Source organism: Ostrinia furnacalis, unplaced genomic scaffold (genome assembly GCF_004193835.3).
Source record: "Ostrinia furnacalis isolate ACB-3 unplaced genomic scaffold, ASM419383v2 OfSCF2838, whole genome shotgun sequence".
In the NCBI taxonomy this organism is placed as follows: domain Eukaryota; kingdom Metazoa; phylum Arthropoda; class Insecta; order Lepidoptera; family Crambidae; genus Ostrinia; species Ostrinia furnacalis.
This window is the reverse complement of record NW_021133077.1, coordinates 384,544-404,807: the sequence shown is the minus strand read 5'-3', so window position 1 is coordinate 404,807 and position 20,264 is coordinate 384,544. Positions and strand designations below refer to the sequence as shown.

General features: G+C 42.2%; 1 protein-coding gene across 1 annotated transcript in view; it reads left to right on the top strand.

The window, feature by feature from the left end:
• LOC114356615 (cadherin-23) overlaps positions 1–20,264 on the top strand; it is a 70,262-nt gene that overhangs the window by 33,734 nt on the left and 16,264 nt on the right. The window contains exons 11-30 of the mRNA XM_028309870.1: positions 277–434; positions 4,366–4,521; positions 4,950–5,129; positions 6,456–6,590; positions 7,039–7,218; positions 7,531–7,665; positions 8,089–8,273; positions 8,909–9,168; positions 9,994–10,157; positions 10,913–11,080; positions 11,738–11,895; positions 12,432–12,613; positions 13,016–13,080; positions 13,421–13,571; positions 14,939–15,168; positions 15,574–15,762; positions 16,682–16,962; positions 17,681–17,848; positions 19,131–19,203; positions 19,450–19,635. Coding sequence (XP_028165671.1) covers positions 277–434; positions 4,366–4,521; positions 4,950–5,129; positions 6,456–6,590; positions 7,039–7,218; positions 7,531–7,665; positions 8,089–8,273; positions 8,909–9,168; positions 9,994–10,157; positions 10,913–11,080; positions 11,738–11,895; positions 12,432–12,613; positions 13,016–13,080; positions 13,421–13,571; positions 14,939–15,168; positions 15,574–15,762; positions 16,682–16,962; positions 17,681–17,848; positions 19,131–19,203; positions 19,450–19,635 — 3,404 coding nt within the window. The remainder of the gene's footprint in view (positions 1–276; positions 435–4,365; positions 4,522–4,949; positions 5,130–6,455; positions 6,591–7,038; positions 7,219–7,530; positions 7,666–8,088; positions 8,274–8,908; positions 9,169–9,993; positions 10,158–10,912; positions 11,081–11,737; positions 11,896–12,431; positions 12,614–13,015; positions 13,081–13,420; positions 13,572–14,938; positions 15,169–15,573; positions 15,763–16,681; positions 16,963–17,680; positions 17,849–19,130; positions 19,204–19,449; positions 19,636–20,264) is intronic.

Sequence of the window (20,264 nt, the reverse complement as noted above, 5' to 3'; positions counted from 1 at the left end):
AGTTTGAGAACCCATTGATACTGAAAGCTAGGGACATCGACCTTAATGGTAAGTTACTTAAGGCATAAAATAGTTTGTAATGTAGGTTTCATTGGGTAAAGGCAACGGAATACCGCTCAACTGCTAATCAGCATAGAAGACGTGAATGACAACACTCCGATGTTCCTTGCAAACAAATACGAAACCACACGACTTCATAGAATATTCTCGCAAATTTTTCAGTTTTATCCTATACAATGATGATACTCCAGTTTCACATACATCCGATTGTTCCAGGCACAAAGAACAGCCACATCGAGTATTCCATAGTCGGCGGCGAGTACAAGAACAACTTCTCGATTGACCCTAACCTGGGCATCATCACGCCCAGAGGTGGACTAGATTTCGAGCAGATTCCGGGGGACAACACCAATATTCGACCTATACATCTGACGGTAACAATAATAAAATTGATCAATACACATAAAATACTTTCATAATAAATACATTCTATAAAAATAATAAACAACCGTATTTCAAAATGGCCATGTTTTTGAAAACGGCTAGCCGTAATATAATATGGTGGATTATACTCATACAATCTGACTGCGACAAATACATAAATGTCTTCAATGTAAATATCATCTATTTTTACGTCAAAAACTCAATCATTCATGCTTCCATGATGAATTAAAATCAATAGAACATCATGGGCCCATTTTGCTCGTTTTCTCAGCCATACGCTCTGCATTTATTTTTATATTTTCTTTTTTTTTATATGCTCTGCACCTCTATATTTAAAGTTGTAATTCCCATGGCAGGTGAGAGCTCGCGACTTCGGTATACCACCACTATCGTCTACCGTGCCCGTAACAATATACGTGCAAGACGTGAACGATCACGCGCCGCTGTTTCAGCAAATGATCTAATTCTTATGCATAATATTATATGCTCTGAACCCCTATATTTAAAGTTGTAATTCCCCTGCCAGGTGAGAGCTCGTGACTTCGGTATACCACCACTATCGTCCACCGTGCCCGTAACAATATACGTGCAAGACGTCAACGATCACGCGCCGCTGTTTCAACAGATTATCTAATTCTTATACAAACCATTTTATACTCTGCAGCCCTACATTTAAAGTTGTAATTCCCCTGCCAGGTGAGAGCTCGCGACTTCGGTATACCACCACTATCGTCTACCGTGCCCGTAACAATATACGTGCAAGAGGAGAAATTATAAAAAAACTGATTTTTGGTTTTTAATTTTTTAAATTTAAGTTGTACATTTTGAGCAATAACGAATTATTGCATGTTATAAAAGACCTTTTATTTTACTCACGAAAAAAAAATCACCGAATTTTGAGAACATACTTTTGAGAAATTTGCATTTGAAATTTCGTGTTATGCAACGCCTTCTGAAAAGCTCTTGGCAAACACAAACTTTCGTCATTGCTATTAAAATATTGTCTGGCGATATTGTACTGGTCAATTTAGTGCAAGGCAGGCAGTGTTTAGGGTTACTAATTTGTTCTATTACGTACTTCAGTCCGCACTGGATGGACAAATGGAGATCAAAGTTGTGATTCTCCACTACAAATGAGATTGCGTATTAGCAATGACAAAAGTTTGTTTTTGCCAAGAGTTTTTCGGAAGGCGTTGCTTAACACGAAATTTCAAATGCAAATTTCTCAAAAGTATGTTCTCAAAATTCGGTGATTTTTTTTTCGTGAGTAAAATAAAAGGTCTTTTATAACATGCAATAATTCGTTATTGCTCAAAACGTACAACTTAAATTTAAAAAATTAAACACCAAAAATCAGTTTTTTTATAATTTCTCCGGATCTACAAAGCTTTAGAATATGATGTATAGCTCAAAAAAAGGGAAATTGTGTGCTTTATTACTCACTTAAGTCAATTGTGTTACAACTTCAAATAAAGAACAGATAAACAAAAAAACGTATTTCAAAACACACAAAATAAGCCGAATTAAAAATTTTTTTTCTCGAAAGCTGTTGAAGATAGACCACGGGTTTCTTTTAGGAATTTACTTAGATTTACTTGTTAAATCATGTCATCTATTCACCAAAAAATGTCCGCTTCCAAGTGATTTTAAAACACTGTGCGGCCTGATGTTCGCATATTTTCCCTTTACAACATCTATGAAAAGAGTGGGGGTGTTACTATTCCACTGCTAGAACCAAACGGCTTTATGGGAGTAGGCGCCGTTGGTACTACCGTTCTATTCATAAATAAATGCGCCACAATTTGTTGTCGGGCTATTTTAAACACCCCGCACACAACAGACGTTTTATGTCCGGAAGTTTGGTCGGACTGTTAATCGCTTATCCTACTAATATTATAAATGCGAAAGTTTGTGTGGATGTCTGGATGATTGTTACTCTTTCACGCAAAATCTACTGAACGGATTTTGATGAAACTTTACAGTATTGTTGTTTATAACCCAGAATAACATATAGGCTATAATTTATAACGATCTGTGACAAACTAAATTTCATGCGGGTGAAGCCGCGGGCAAAAGCTAGTGGAAAATAAAAGTGCGCACATTACACCGATTTGGTATCAGCCGATTTCTTATACAAAGAAGCCGACCAAACTATCTGCAAGGAATCTTAAACCTTCACAATGAATAAGATGTTCCATTCCCACTCCGTTTCATTATCCAATTGTTCCAGGCACAAAGAACAGCCACATCGAGTATTCCATAGTCGGCGGCGAGTACAAGAACAACTTCTCGATTGACCCCAACCTGGGCATCATCACGCCCAGAGGTGGGCTTGACTTCGAACAGATTCCGGGGGACAACACCAATATTCGACCCATACATCTAACGGTAATAATAATAAAATTAATCAATACACATAAAATACTTTCATAATAAATACATTCTATAAAAATAATAAACAGCCGTATTTCAAAATGGCCATGTTTTATAAAACGGCTAGCCGTAATATAATATGGTGGATTATACTCGTACAATCTGACTGCGACAAATACATAAATGTCTTCAATGTAAATATCATCTATTTTTACGTCAAAAACTCAATCATTCATTGCTTCCATGATGAATTAAAATCAATAGAACATCATGGGCCCATTTTGCTCGTTTTCTCAGCCATACCATTATATGCTCTGCACCTCTATATTTAAAGTTGTAATTCCCATGGCAGGTGAGAGCTCGCGACTTCGGTATACCACCACTATCGTCTACCGTGCCCGTAACAATATACGTGCAAGACGTCAACGATCACGCGCCGCTGTTTCAGCAAATGATCTAATTCTTATGCATAATATTATAATATGCTCTGCACCACTATATTTAAAGTTGTAATTCCCCTGCCAGGTGAGAGCTCGCGACTTCGGTATACCACCACTATCGTCCACCGTGCCCGTAACAATATACGTCCAAGATGTCAACGATCACGCGCCGCTGTTTCAACAGATTATCTAATTCTTATACAAACCATTTTATACTCTGCAGCCCTACATTTAAAGTTGTAATTCCCCTGCCAGGTGAGAGCTCGCGACTTCGGTATACCACCACTATCGTCCACCGTGCCCGTAACAATATACGTCCAAGATGTCAACGATCACGCGCCGCTGTTTCAACAGATTATCTAATTCTTATACAAACCATTTTATACTCTGCAGCCCTACATTTAAAGTTGTAATTCCCCTGCCAGGTGAGAGCTCGCGACTTCGGTATACCACCACTATCGTCCACCGTGCCCGTAACAATATACGTCCAAGATGTCAACGATCACGCGCCGCTGTTTCAACAGATTATCTAATTCTTATACAAACCATTTTATACTCTGCAGCCCTACATTTAAAGTTGTAATTCCCCTGCCAGGTGAGAGCTCGCGACTTCGGTATACCACCACTATCGTCCACCGTGCCCGTAACAATATACGTCCAAGATGTCAACGATCACGCGCCGCTGTTTCAACAGATTATCTAATTCTTATACAAACCATTTTATACTCTGCAGCCCTACATTTAAAGTTGTAATTCCCCTGCCAGGTGAGAGCTCGTGACTTCGGTATACCACCACTATCGTCCACCGTGCCCGTAACAATATACGTGCAAGACGTCAACGATCACGCGCCGCTGTTTCAGCAAATGATCTAATTCTTATGCATAATATTATAATATGCTCTGCACCACTATATTTAAAGTTGTAATTCCCCTGCCAGGTGAGAGCTCGCGACTTCGGTATACCACCACTATCGTCCACCGTGCCCGTAACAATATACGTCCAAGATGTCAACGATCACGCGCCGCTGTTTCAACAGATTATCTAATTCTTATACAAACCATTTTATACTCTGCAGCCCTACATTTAAAGTTGTAATTCCCCTGCCAGGTGAGAGCTCGCGACTTCGGTATACCACCACTATCGTCTACCGTGCCCGTAACAATATACGTGCAAGACGTCAACGATCACGCGCCGCTGTTTCAGCAGATGATCTACAAGAGATCTATCCCTGAGGACATGCCAGGTGGCACTAGTGTGTTAGAGGTGAGTGACGTCATAATATCGTTAGTTACTTTTTATTTAAAGATACAAATTAATTTGGAAGAACATAAAACTCCTGATTAGTTTTTATAACTGTAGTGTAAAATATTTAACCTCCAATATCAGTAAATAGTAATTTTTAACAAATATTTTAATTTTACACGATACAATATGCAGGTCTTTTGGATTTGCAAATATTTAGTTAGTCTTATAAGTGCGCTAATTCGCAAAAACTTGTTTAAATGTCCACGAAATGTAAAAGAGTCCCTCTTTTTGACATATTATTATGGCTGACAGAGCATAGAAACTTTGAAGCATAACTAAAGTCTCGCTCAAGTTTGACGTCTCAAAAACTTCCTCCCGTGCCTCTGCCATATCTCAGGAAATAACTAAACGCTAGACTTATAGCAACTAAATTATTCCTCAATCAGGTAAAAGCCCGCGATTCCGACGGCTCATCGCCGAACAACCGAGTGGTGTACCGCATCCAAAGAGGCGCCAGCGACAAGTTCGTCATCGACAGCCGCTCTGGCGTGGTCTCTGTGGCCAACGGGTCCAACCTCGACCCGGACAAGACCAACCCGAAGAGCAACCGGTACACGCTCACTGTGGTAAGTTGTTTACTAATTACTAAAGTCCGGTCGCCGAGCACAGAATTTCGTCCAATGACCCCACACCCACGCTCGCACACTCACTGCGGCCAGTGATAAGGAAGGTCATGGGTAGCTTGGGGTCATTGGACGAAATTCTGTCTGCTCGGCGACCGGACTTTAGCTGTGCTCGCGACTCCGACGGCTCATCGCCGAACAACCGAGTTGTGTACCGCATCCAAAGAAGCGCCAGCGATAAGTTCGTCATCGACAGCCGCTCCGGCGTGGTCTCTGTGGCCGACGGGTCCAACCTCGACCCGGACAAGACTAGCCCGAAGAGCAACCGGTACACGCTCACTGTGGTAAGTTGTTTACTCATTACTAAAGTCCGGTCGCCGAGCACATGGAATTTCATCCAATGACCCCACACCCACGCTCGCACACTCACTGCGGCCAGTTATAAGGATGGGTCATGGGTAGCTTGGGGTCATTGGACGAAATTCTGTCTGCTCGGCGACCGGACTTTAGCTGTGCTCGCGACTCCGACGGCTCATCGCCGAACAACCGAGTGGTGTACCGCATCCAAAGAGGCGCCAGCGACAAGTTCGTCATCGACAGCCGCTCCGGCGTGGTCTCTGTGGCCAACGGGTCCAACCTCGACCCGGACAAGACCAACCCGAAGAGCCACCGGTACACGCTCACTGTGGTAAGTTGTTTACTCATTACTAAAGTCCGGCCGCCGAGCAGATAGAATTTCGTCCAATGACCCCAAGCTACCCGTCCTTATCGCTTGCGTGTAATTATATTGCTATCGCGCTCGCACACTCACTGCGGCCGCCCGTCGCACAGTCGCGACAGCATATTATTACGCGTGAGCAATAAGGATGGGTAGCTTGGGGTCATTGGACAATATTCTATCTGCTCGGCGGCCGGACTTTCGAAGGTAATAGGATCTTACTCAACAGTGGCGCCAACTGGTACAATAGCCCTCATTTCCAGGCGAGGGCAGCTGCCTTTCCCTCCTCCTGATAGACACATCTTAATTTTAAGACATGATTACAAAACAAAATCTTATGTCGGCCGTTTGGTGTAGTGGTTCGGAAACGGACTACTATACCGAGAGGTCCCGGGTTCGATTCCCGGCCGGACAGAAATTGAAATTGGTTTTTAATTTTTGTGATGGGTCTGGGTGTTAGTATGTATAATATGTATGTATTGACAAAAAAAAGTATTTAAGTATGTTTCTAACCGTTGTCTAGTACCCATAGTACAAGCTTTGCTTAGTTTGGGACTAAAAGCGTAGTGTAAAATGTCCAAAGCTATTTATTATAAAGCTATTGTATCCAGGTGGCGCTAGACGGTGGTATAGGCGACCAGCAACTAAGCGCGGCAGTGCTTGTGAACATCACTATAGTGGACGTCAACAACAAACCACCCGTTTTGAAGGAACCAGGCACCATCACCGTCAGAGAAAACACGCAGGTTAGTACGTAATTGAACCTTTTAGCAATGAAATAAGCCTTAAAATCGGTGCTTGTGAACATCACCATAGTGGATGTCAATAACAAACCACTTGTCCTGATGGAACCAGGCACCATTATCGTCAGGAAAAACCAGGTGGGTAAGATAGTACTTAACCATTAACCATTTATCTACTACGACTTTGAAACTTTAGTAATGACCACAAAATTTAAAATCAATTAGAGAAACTTATCAATATGTGGTAAGTTCATGTAAGTCTTTGAGGCAGAGTTTCTGAGATGTAAATCTATTTGATTCCATATAGTGAATACACCAAATCATTGGAATTATTGTTATGTACTTAATATTGTTATTTTTTGTAGTATAAGGTGTATACTTACTTATTCTTTTCATTTACGTGATATTAAAATTATTATTTCCCAAACTCATCCCACAATTTAACCATCAGGTTGGCACACAAATATACCGCGCGCAAGCGTACGACCCGGACGAACAGCCGGTTCTCCGCTACTCGATAGACAGAGAAGGCAGTATAGCGCGAGACGAGGACGGAATACCCATCCCTGCGACGGAGTACGACTACCGCGCGCTTTGGGACTTGAATCCGGTCGATGGGACGCTTAAAGTCGTCAGGTAAGAGTAAAGAAAAACAAGAATACTTTGTNTGTCGGCCATTTGGTGTAGTGGTTCGGTAACGGACTACTATACCGAGAGTTCCCGGGTTCGATTCCCGGCCGGGCAGAAATTGAAATTGATTTTTAATTTTTGTGATGGGTCTGGGTGTTAGTATGTATAATATGTATGTATTTACAAAAAAAAAAGTATTTAAGTATGTTTATAACCGTTGTCTAGTACCCATAGTACAAGCTTTGCTTAGTTTGGGACTAAAAGCGTAGTATAAAATGTCCAAAGCTATTTATTATAAAGCTATTATATACAGGTGGCGCTAGACGGTGGTATAGGCGACCAGCAACTAAGCGCGGCGGTGCTCGTAAATATCACTATAGTGGACGTCAACAACAAACCGCCCGTTTTGAAGGAACCAGGCACCATCACCGTCAGGGAAAACACGCAGGTTAGTACTTTATAGCAATTAAATAAGGCTTAAAATTGGTGTTTGTGAACATCAACCCCCTGGCTTGAAAAATCTGTAAAAATTCGTAATAATACTGCTTTTCATGAACTTTCAAGGAAAGCTATAACGGTTAAGAGACCATTACTTAGTTTAAGAGTAATAGTCATTTAACTCATGTATTATAAAAGTTCTTAGCTAGTAAAAATTCCTTAGAAGAAAATATGAAAAATGACTTTAGATGAAGTAATTGCTTGCTTCTAAAATATTTTGTGTTAACGACGGACAATTACGGAACCCTACACTGCGCGTGGCACGACACGCACTTGGCCAATTTTATTTTAGTATTAGGGTATACGTACTCTTTTCATTTACGAGATATTAAAATTATTATTTCCCAAACTTATCCCACAATTTAACCATCAGGTTGGCACACAAATCTACCGCGCGCAAGCGTACGATCCGGACGAGCAACCAGTTCTGCGTTACTCGATAGACAGAGAGGGCAGTATCGCGCGAGACGAGGACGGAATACCCATCCCTGCGACAGAGTACGACTACCGCGCACTTTGGGACTTGAATCCGGTCGATGGGACGCTTAAAGTCGTCAGGTAAGAGTAAAGAAAAACAAGAATACTTTGTAAGAGTCCACCTGCACGATGCACCGACGACTTTATAAGATGGCAGCGGCTGCAAGAACAAATGGAAGATTGTGCTTTGTTGAGTTTTGTGGAGGCATACGTCCAGTAGGCCTAGGGTGCGCGCCAAGACTTATCGCGGAGTTTATCTAAAGTCAACGATATAATTTTATTATGGCGCATATCCTAGCCCGGCTGGAGTTAACTGCCATTGGCTGAAATTATTATTTTTTAAGCTAAACCATAATTAATACTAGGTCTTGAGGACAGATAGTAAGGTGCACTATTTTTCTACTTACTTTCAGTACCCTTCCTTGATTTGTATAAAGCCTGGTCCGTGAGCACGTAGAATTTTGTCCAATGACCCCAAGCTACCCATCCTTATCGCTCGCGCGTAATTATATTGCTGTCGCGACTGTGCGACTGGCACCCGCAGTGAGTGTGCGAGCGCGACAGCAACATAATTACACAGGATTACAGGATGGGTAGCTTGGGGTCATTGGACAAAATTCTACGTGTTCACGGACCAGGCTTTAATCAGAAACAACAATTGTTTACCAAAATTGTTAAAGCAGTTCAAAATCAATACTCTATTCAACCCATTTCAGGTTACTAGACCGCGAAAAAGTTGAAACAGTGAAACTAGTAATCACAGTTGAAGACATGGCAGCAATAGACGGTGGTCCTCGTCAGACCGCCTCAGCCACCCTCACCATTCTAATAGAGGATGAAAACGACAACAATCCCAAGTTCAGGAAGCCGTTCTATAGGACATCTATACCTGAAAACTCGAAGAACGGCGCCAATATAGCGACGGTGATAGCTGATGATGCGGACAAGAATAGGACTATGTCGTATTACCTTGAAGGTAAGGGTCAATTTGCCTCTATTAACTGCAAATTGATCAGGTCCAATCGCTGATACTTTCAATTAACAGCGACGACCTGACTGTACTTTTTCTTGGTTTCATTCTAACTCAGTTCGAATGTTAATCATCTAATGCCAAAAAATAATATTTATTTGACTATCAACATGAGATACAGTATTAAACACAACAATAAAAATTAAGCCAAAGGTCTCTAGCTAACTGCTCCCACACAATCGATAACCACAGCATGCATTTCTTAAAATGTAAGCAACCCTTGAATTTTTCAAATATCCAGCACAATATCCGGCGATAAATATTGCACATCGACCTTTAGAAAGAGACAATCGGCTAATTTCGGTTTCGTAGAGCGTTATCACTGTCGCACTTGAACAATGACTGACAATGACGTTTTGTCAAAGTGTAAACAAACTTTATTTTAAATGTGTGCAATTGATTTTGTGATTTAAATTGCTAAAAACTTTTGATAGTCGTGAAAGAAAAGTGGTTTACAATGTGTTAAAGTATTTGTCGAATAGAAATACTAAGAGTTCGGACAATATTTTCATTGAATAATGTTTTGTCAATGACGTTTTGTCAATCGTATAGGTAGTGTGCGACAGAGATAACGCTCTACGAGCCGAAATTAACCGATTCTCTTTCCAAAGGTCGATGTGCAATATTTATTGCCGGGTATTGTAAGTGCTTTCTAAAATTCCATTTGCAGAACAAAATGAATTAGGTACATGCTTTTTTCGCAAGTAATCACAAATAAATAGCCAATCCAGAAAGAGTACACATGTATATAAGTGTTTGTTTATATTTCAGGGCCAGACGAACTGCTAAGCATGGTGCATTTAGAGCGGTCTACCGGTGAAGTTGTGGTCGCAAACAAGATCGACCACGAGGTGTACCCGTGGATCAATCTTACGGTTAAAGCGGTGGACAGCGGTGTGCCCCCTAGGCATTCTGTCGTAGATTTGTTTATACAGGTTGGTATGAAAAATTATTTGAATTTAGTGATGTTTTAGATATTGTGTCAAAATTATAATGATATAGCTGTGTGGTGTATGATATAGCAGAGTAGAATAAGACTACTTTTACTCGTCGTAAGATAAGATTAAGGAATAAATATGAGAACATTTGCCTCCATATCTCTCAGGGCCACAGTGCCGCAAACACATTACTGATCTATACTCCATTTGCCTCTGGTTAATGAAAATGATTGTGCTGATGATTGACTGATGAGCTGGATATTTTCATAGACACAAAGAGAAAAGCATTTAAGTAATTTTATGGTGTCATTATTCCTAATAGGGATGTTTCCTGGGTAAAAAAGCAAGAGTTTTAATTAGTCCGTCAGTTAGCTTATCAAAAAATACTCGACACCTATTTTTCACTTTTTAAAACTAATGAAAATGTAAAGAGATAAAGCGTGCCAAAGTTCTAAAGAAAAGGCCCGTGACGTCAGTGAGTGCGTAAAAGTGCTACACTTTGTGACGTCGTGCGGAACTTCAACGCACTATAATTTTGTAATTATTTGCTTGATTGACAATTAAAAATATTCGTGTCCAATATTTTTTTATATTAAAATTGACGGACTAAAAATTTTTTTTAGGAAACTAGCCTATACTAGATGACGTGAATCGAGAACATGGTTCTCGTTCCGTCTTGCAACAGTTTGCTGCATATTTGTTTCATCTATCTTTTGAACCCAAACTTAGCCGTGACTATTATACTTCATCAGGTACTGGACGAGAACGACAACAACCCAGTGTTTGAATCGTCGGCGTTTGAATACCGCGTGTTAGAAGCGGTGGAGCCGGGCACCACCATCGCTGTAGTGCAAGCCACGGATGCTGACTCGGGAGAATACGGAAAGATCACTTATCTGCTCGACAGGATGTCTACACAGGTGAATACAAGCTAAATACCGAATACTGCTTACAAATAATTCCTTGAACTTACGTCTTAAAAAAGAAGATTTTATGTTATGTCTTTTTTTCCTGCTTTCTCTCTTGTGTCAAAAGCTGGCTTTTTCTCGTTTATTTGCTATATTTGATATAATCAATAAAATAATCATTCTACATGACTCTCAAAACAGAATCTTTTTTTCATCAATCAAACGTTTCCTTACGGACTATATCGAGAAACATCATTTTGACAGCTCATAAAAAGTATCTAATAAGACATCGATAGTAGTCAATGGGACTATCGGTGTCCGGTCTCCTATTGAGTTGGTAAACAAAAGGCATCATAGCTTTCCATTGCTATTCAAGTCACAAATATCATTATATTATCCGAAATTTTCCGAAATATCAACTATCCTACCCCAAGCTTAAAAAAGGTTGTTTAAAAGACTGGCTTATAAACAATTGTATATATAGTGTAAAGGAATTCCTAGACACCAAATTTGCATGCTGATATTGTTAAGCAGAATAGTAGCACTTTACCTAAATTTAACACCTAAACCATTGCACCTATTCCTTGCAAATAAATACTTTGACTTTGAAAAAGCATAAACAGACAGGGCTGGAATTCCGAAATGTTTCGAACCACTTTTCTTCAACAGGGCAAGTTCCTAATCAACGCAGAGACAGGGGCTCTCACAGTGTCGGACTGGCTGGACCGCGAGACGCAAGCCACTTACAACCTGGTGGTTGAAGCGTGGGACAACTACCAGTTTGGGTACCTCAGTGGCGAGAGCCGGAACGCTTTCAAGCAGATAGTGTAAGTTGAATACTTTGATAATACTTTATGTATGAATATTATCACAAGCTCTCTGTCTGTGGCTTCAAGTGAATTAATCTGTCACAGAAAGACTTTATGACAAGCGCATTCTCAATCAAAGACACGTCTTACCAAAAATTGTAACAGTTTAACAGTCCGTGAATAAGCTAAGACGTGGGGTGTTTGCATACGTTACTAGAAAAACCATCTTTCTAAGGTTAAGCTCAGGTTCTTTTCTAAGGTCCAATTTATTTCTTCACAAATTTCATCTTAGATTCAGTATTAAAGTTATGAGAGATTAACCAGTAAAATTAGGACTATCTTCCAGTGGTCTAGGTCTTCTTTAGGCTACTGAAAAAACGCTTAGGCTTGGTTGCACCATCTTACTTTAACTTTGACAAACGTCAAAAATCTGTCAAACTCCATACAAAAAGCACCGGCTATCGTCATAGTTACTGCCATAGTAAGATGGTGCAACCCACCCTTAGTCAGCTGCTTTACTTGTTTTTCATTTTAATATTCAAATTCCCTTTTAGAGTTCACGTTGAAGACGTAAACGATAACCCGCCAATACTCCAAATGCCGGAAGAGTGTACCACCATCACGGAGTTCCACAACCACCGCGAGCCCATAGTGTCGGTGTCGGCGACCGACGCCGACGACAACTCGTCGCCGAATGGACGCGTGCAGTTTCACTTGGTCGGTGGAAAAGGACACGGTACGTAGACTTATCATCATCATTTCAGCCATAGGACGTCCACTGCTAAGTAGGTCTCCCCCAATGATGTCCACAAAAAGGCTATGCTCGGTGTTTCTTTACGAGATTGAATCAGAAATGAGGAGATCTGTAAACGAGCTAAAGTCGCTGGCATAGGCCGATTAGCAAGCTGAAGTGGCAATGGGCAGGGCACATAGTGCGCAGAACTGACGGCCGATGGGGCAGCAAGGTTCTGGAGTGGAAGCCACGTACTGGAAAGCGTAGCATCGGACGTCCACCTACAAAGTGGACTGACGACTTATTATCAAGTGACGGTATTAATTATGTGACGTAAGTACGTCAGTCCACTCCTGGATAATGTATTTATCATCACGGAGTTCCACAACCACCGCGAGCCCATAGTGTCGGTGTCGGCGACCGACGCCGACGACAACTCGTTGCCGAATGGACGCGTGCAGTTTCACTTGGTCGGGGGGAAAGGACACGGTACGTAGACTCATCATCACCTATGTTCCTCTTAAGGCACAAGCCTTCCCCAGTGATTTCCTCAAAAAGAAGGCTATGTTCGGTGTTTCTTTACGAGATCGAATCAGAAATGAGGAGATACTAAAGTCGCTGATATAGCCCGAAGAATTAACAAGCTGAAGTGGCAATGGGCAGGTCACATACTATGCGGAACTGACGGCTGATGGGGCAGCAAGGTACTGGAGATGAGGCCACGTATTGGAAAGCGTAGCATCGGACGTCCACCCACAAGGTGGACTGATGACTTATTATCAAGTGACGATATTAATTATGTGACGTAAGTACGTCAGTCCACTCCTGGATAATCTATTTATCATCACGGAGTTCCACAACCACCGCGAGCCCATAGTGTCGGTGTCGGCGACCGACGCCGACGACAATTCTTCGCCGAATGGACGCGTGCAGTTTCACTTGGTCGGTGGAAAAGGACACGGTACGTAGACTTACCATCATCATTTCAGCTATAGGACGTCCACTGCTGAATAGGCCTCCCCCAATGATTTCCACAAAAAAACTATGCTCGGTGTTTCTTTACGAGATCGAATCAGAAATGAGGAGATCTGTAAACGAGCTAAAGTCGCTGACAGAACCCGACGGATTAGCAAGCTTTAGTGGCACTGGCCAGGGTACATAGCACGCAGAGCTGAAGCTGACGGACGATGGGTCAGCAAAGTTCTGGAGTGGAAGCCACGTACTGGAAAGCGTAGCATCGGATGTCCACCCACAAAGTGGACTGACGACTTATTATCAAGTGACGATGTAAGGAGTAATTATGTGCTGTAAGTAGTACGTCAGTCCACTCCTGGATAATCTATTTACCATCACGGAGTTCCACAACCACCGCGAGCCCATAGTGTCGGTGTCGGCGACCGACACCGACGACAATTCGTCGCCGAATGGACGCGTGCAGTTTCACTTGGTCGGGGGGAAGGGACACGGTACGTAGACTTACCATCATCATTTCAGCTATATGACGTCCACTGCTGAATAGGTCTCCCCCAATGATTTCCACAAAAAAACTATGCTCGGTGTTTCTTTACGAGATCGAATCAGAAATGAGATCTGTAAACGAACTAAAGTTGCTGACATAGCCCGATTAGCAAGCTGAAGTGGCAATGGGCAGGTCACATAATACGCAGAACTGACGGCCGATGGAGCAGCAAGGTTCTGGAGTGGAAGCCACGTACCGGAAAGCGCAGCGTAGGACGTCCACAAGGTGGACCGACGACTTATCATCAAGTGACGATATTATTTATGTGCCGTAAGTACGTCAGTCCACCGTTGGATAATCTATATTATTTATCATCACGGAGTTCCACGCAGTGCAGTTTCAGTGCAATGAACGCGTGCAGTTTCATTTGGTCGGGGGGAAGGGACACGGTATGTGATTTTAATTCTATTTTTGTTGAAACAATTGTATTTACTTATCTTACATTGTCATCAGTTGACGTCAGTCATCTGCAAATGAAGGTTTATTATTTATTATCACGGAGTGGAGCACGGAACCCACATGTCGGAGTTCGTGACTTACACAGCGTGGGAACAAGTTTCGTGTATTTATTTTTACCCTGACATTTCAAGCTTTAACCACGCTAATGCTTCAACCACACCAACGCGTGCAGATCGCCATTGCCGGCGCGATCATAGGGAAATGACAGGTCGCGTGAACTGTCATGGGTCGCGCGACGATAAAGCTTAAGATGGGCTGCCGAATACTCTTATTTTTTTAGCTGTGATGACGGGGACTTGTATGCTCTATATCTTATACTCTAAAGTCTAAATAATACAATGTTGTTCCAGAACTATTCCGCTTCGAGCAAGTGGGGGGCGATGCCAACACCGGTCGACTGTTCGCGCGGCAGTCGCTCAAGGATCGCTTCGGGAACTACACGCTACTGGTGGAGGCGAGGGACCTCGGGATACCCCCCAATATCGTTCGCGGAGAGTTGAGGCTGTGTGTCACTGATTACAATGACCATGCGCCTGTGTTTGTGCATCCGCCTCAGAATGTCACTATTAAAGTTCCAGAGGTTAGTTATTCACTAGTTATAGTATATTTGTATGTCTTTTTACTTCTCAAGTGAAAACTAGCAGATTAAAGATAGACCGTGGTTCTATAAGACCATTCAATTTGTTAAAAAAATGTTCTGATATTTTTTATTCCATTTAGAGCTGATTTTTCAATCGCTGGTTAACTTTTACCTGAAGAATAAGTTTGGTACATTGCCAGTTTCAGTATGGGAAATGTGTCAAAATGTCGATTTTATTCCTCAGTTAAAAGATATCCGATAAAAACTTATTTCACTAAGAGCCGGGTAAGAAAACGGTATTTAGGGTCAGTAATGTTCATATTATAACAACATATCGCGCTAAAATAGCTTCATCAACTCCCATCACTGGAAACTTCCCCCTAAAATTCATTTCATTATCTACAGAACGCAACAATCGGATCCCTAGTAGTCGACGTGAAAGCGATCGATGCGGACATCGGCCCCAACGGTGCCGTCCGCTATAGGGTTCGCCAAGACGCGGCCGGCGCCTGGCGAACCTTCACGGTACACGCGACTACGGGAGTGCTACGTACTACTAGATCGCTCGACAGGGACAAACAAACCACGTATCAGGTATACTACCTTCATAATGACCGGGGAACTTCTGCCAAATAGGTATTTCTAACTATAGCCCAGAGTTTAACTAATTACTCGACTGTAGTAATCAATCTTAATTTTCTGTAAAACGTAAAATGTAAACTGAGTTTTTGAAGTTTTGATGTAACATTCATTATTAACCTATACTTTATAGGATGCATGTTGTTAGGTTACAATTTAGTCCATAAGCTTACGTGCTAATAATTTGTGAAACCTTAATTGTAATCTGTTTTGCGTCTTTAATAAATAAATAAATAAATAAATAAATCTTCTGACTGAAAACATCTCGTAATAATTTGCAATAATTAATTTTAAACTTTCGCGTTGCATATGTCAGGCAAATACAGGTAACATCATACACTTGGTACAATATATCAGAAGTGCATAGAATGTTTTGACCATCATGTAAGGTTAAAATATTTCAAAGTCAGCAGCGGTCAAAGTCTCAGCTATATAAGGTCACCTCCAAAAAACAGACGAAATTTTAATAGGGCATCTTAATCTAACCTAATTATATTAGAAAAATTGGACCCTAGCATTAAAACCAAAAAAAACAAGCTAGTTTCTGTTTTTACTTTTCCTAGCAAACTAAATGTAATATTTTTATTTTTAAACCCTCTGTCATTTTCACATTATTTACACAAGCTGCTGGACGTGACGTCATTGTACACGGATGCACTGTCTGGCACGATCGATGCCTCCGGACCGCACTGAGCACTTCGGGTTCACTCGACATAACATCAAAAAATATTGAAAACTGGCATTCTAAAAATATGGTTATATTATCTAAAATGAATTAATTTAAGATGTTTTGTCCCTTAAATATCGTCTGCCTTTTGGAGGTGACCTTATATACATTTTCGTATAATACTAAAGTACTTTCTTTTATTTTCAGCTCAGAATCGAAGCCTACGACCTAGGTCTCCCCACGCCTCTAAGTTCGGACTTGGACCTTACAATCTACGTGCAAAACGTCGACAGCTACCGCCCCCGGTTTCCTCACAAGACCTTCCGGATAAACGTCACTGAGAACCTCCCGAAGTATGAAGTGTACCTCCCGAGTGTGATAGAGAGGGATGAAATAGACAGAGGGGATGAACCGGTGTTGCCAGTGTGTTACTTTATCGTGGAAGGGAACGAAGGAGGCGCGTTCCAGCTGCAACCTAGCACGCACAAGTAAGATGGTTATGATAAAAACGCATAGATAGATAACATTTTAGAACAAGGTTTCGATTAAATTTTTAGAGCACAATCACTTTTCATGACACTTTTTTCATAGAGTAAATCTTGTTTTCCAATTGTCTTCCTTTGAATATGAGCCTATACGAAAAAAACAACTTGACTATGAATTCGTTAGATCCTTAGTTTCAGCCAAATGTCGTCCAGTGCTGGGCAAAGAAAAATTAACCGCCTCTATGGTCTAGTGGTAAGACCACCTGCTTCAAACGCAGAGGTCCCGGTTTCGATTCCCAGTGGGGGCACATTTTTCTGTTCGGTTTGGTTGGTGGTAGGGCTTGTTCTAAGTCCGCCTGGCTAGCTACCACCGTTTCACCTAAGTCTGTCGCCATAACAACAATGTTAACAGCATTGTTGTGTTCCGGCAGTTAGAGGTAAGATAGCCAGTTCCTCCGTGGTTGAGGATTCCGGGTGAAGCTCGCTTCCACCTTCGGCCTGATCGTCACTTACCATCAGGTGAGATACAGGCCAAGAGCTTCCTCGTTGTGGATAAAAAAAGGCCTTCCCACCCAAGAATTTCCATAACGACCGCTCTGCGCTGCCTGCATCCAGATATTTCCCACTACCTTCATCAGATCATTGGTCCACCTAGTGGGAGGCCTGCCTACACGTCTTCCGAATATGAATCAAAACTTAAAAATATCTTTGCTCCCTACAGGTTATCAACAGTGAACTCTCTGGACCGTGAACAGAGGTCGTCCTACAACCTGACCGTGCTAGCGACTGAAGACTGCGTGGCTACTCCTACTTATAACCCCGACACAGATGCCGTGAGCTCCCTGAAAGTGTTGGTCGCCGTGAATGACGTCAATGACAACGCGCCGAGGTGAGTCTAATGTCAAACGGGACAGTGAACTCTCTGGACCGTGAACAGAGGTCGTCCTACAACCTGACAGTGCTAGCGACTGAAGACTGCGTGGCCACTCCTACTTATAACCCCGACACCGATGCCGTGAGCTCCCTGAGAGTGTTGGTCGCCGTAAATGACGTCAATGACAATGCGCCGAGGTGAGTCTAATGTCAAACGGGACAGTGAACTCTCTGGACCGTGAACAGAGGTCGTCCTACAACCTGACCGTGCTAGCGACTGAAGACTGCGTGGCCACTCCTACTTATAACCCCGACACCGATGCCGTGAGCTCCCTGCGAGTGTTCGTCGCCGTAAATGACGTCAATGACAACGCGCCGAGGTGAGTCTAATGTCAAACGGAACAGTGAACTCTCTGGACCGCGAACAGAGGTCGTCCTACAACCTGACCGTGCTAGCTACAAAAGACTGTGTGGCTTCTCCTACTTATAACCCTGACACAGATGCCGTGAGCTCCCTGAAAGTGTTGGTCGCCGTGAATGACGTCAATGACAACGCGCCGACGTGAGTCTAATTTCAAACGGGACAGTGAACTCTCTGGACCGTGAACAGAGGTCGTCCTACAACCTGACAGTGCTAGCGACTGAAGACAGCGTGGCTACTCCTTCTTATAACCCTGACACAGATGCTGTGAGCTCCCTTCGAGTGTTGGTCGCTGTGAATGACGTCAATGACAATGCCCCGAGGTGAGTCATAATATGTCTAAGCAGGTTATCGACAGTCAAATCGATATCAACAGCATTGTGTGTGTTTTGGCAGTTAGAGGTAAATAGCCAATTCCTCTGTGGTTGAGGATCCAGATGTAGCTCACACTTCTACTTTCGGCCTGGTCGTCACTTTCCACCAGGTGAGATGCAGGCCAAGAGTTTCTCCATTGTGATTAAAAGAAAACTCTCTGGACCGTGAAAAGAGGTCGTCCTACAACCTGATAGTTCTAGCGACTGAAGACTGCGTGGTCTCTTTGAGAGTGTTAACGTTACTGTGAATGACGTCAACGACAATGCGCCGAGTTGAGTCTACTGTGAACTCTCTTGGATCGTGAATAAAGGTCGTCCTACTAGGTACCTAAGCGAGAGATGACGCCCACATACAGACCCGACACAGATGTTGAGTTTTTATGTCGAAATAAGTCAAGTTTTTGACCAACGAGTACGGTAAGGTTCCATAGATTCGTAAAAAGTGGGAAATAGATTTTTATTATTACGATTCAATTTGTTACAAATCATCAATTTCTTTTTAGGTTCGTGAAGAAGATATTTACCGGAGGTGTGACCACTGAAGCGGATTTTGGCATCGAGTTTATGCATGTTAAAGTAAGTGATTTTTGACATAACTGGTCGCTGGTCACTAAGCTCTTTAGAGTATTGTATAGGTCGCGCAACGAGACTTGACGCGATCAATACAAGCGAAGATTTATATCTGTTTGTCGCGCTAGCGTCTTGCGTATTCAAAATGTACTTTTTGTCTCGCTTGCAAATATTAGATCAGTGTATGTGTTCACCTCGTTTTCACGTGTATTTTTTGTTTCAAGTTTTTAAATGAATATAATTTTCCTACAGGCTGAGGACGCAGATGAAGGAGAAAACGCTCGCATCAGCTACTTCCTGCTTGGAGAAGTGAAGCAGACCCTGACGGAAGGCTTGGAGAACCTCGCCGTGCAGCCTTTCCTCGTCGACCCTCGAAGCGGGGCCATTGCCCTCAACTTTGACCCCCAAAAGGGGATGAAAGGGTACTTTGACTTCAAGGTAAATACACGACTATTTCCACCTCTTGTTCCAACTCCACTGTAACCAGGATCTACAACTTGACTTGAAAACCCAACCATTATAGGCCAAGATTTAGGTTACAACTTCCACATAAAGGAATAGTTGGTACTTACGACCTGCAAGCTTTCAAGAGGAGAGCGTATCTTCACCTCAAAGGCCGGCAACGCACCTGTAACGCCCCTGGATCTGCGGGTGTCTATGGGCGACGGTGATCACTTCCCATCAGGTGATCCGTCTGCTCGTTTGCCTCCTGTCACATAAAAAAATAAAAAAAACTTGGAAAGTCAGACGCCTGCTGGGTGACTCGTGAAGTCTGATACCAGAATTGTGGTCGCAAAAAATGAGTACATTCTAAAATCATTTAAATTATTGGCAAAATTATTTATTATTATCTGACATAGTTATTTTATCGATTGTTTTAGTGGACACGCATACTTAAAACTTCTTTAACTTTTTAATTAAAACATCCACTCTAAGGCTGGGCACCATCTTACTTTAACTTTGACAAACGTCAAAAATCTGTCAAACTCTATACAAAAAACACCGGTATCGTTAAAGTTACGGTCAAAGTTAGGTGGTGCAAATCAGAGCCCCGATTACGGTAACTT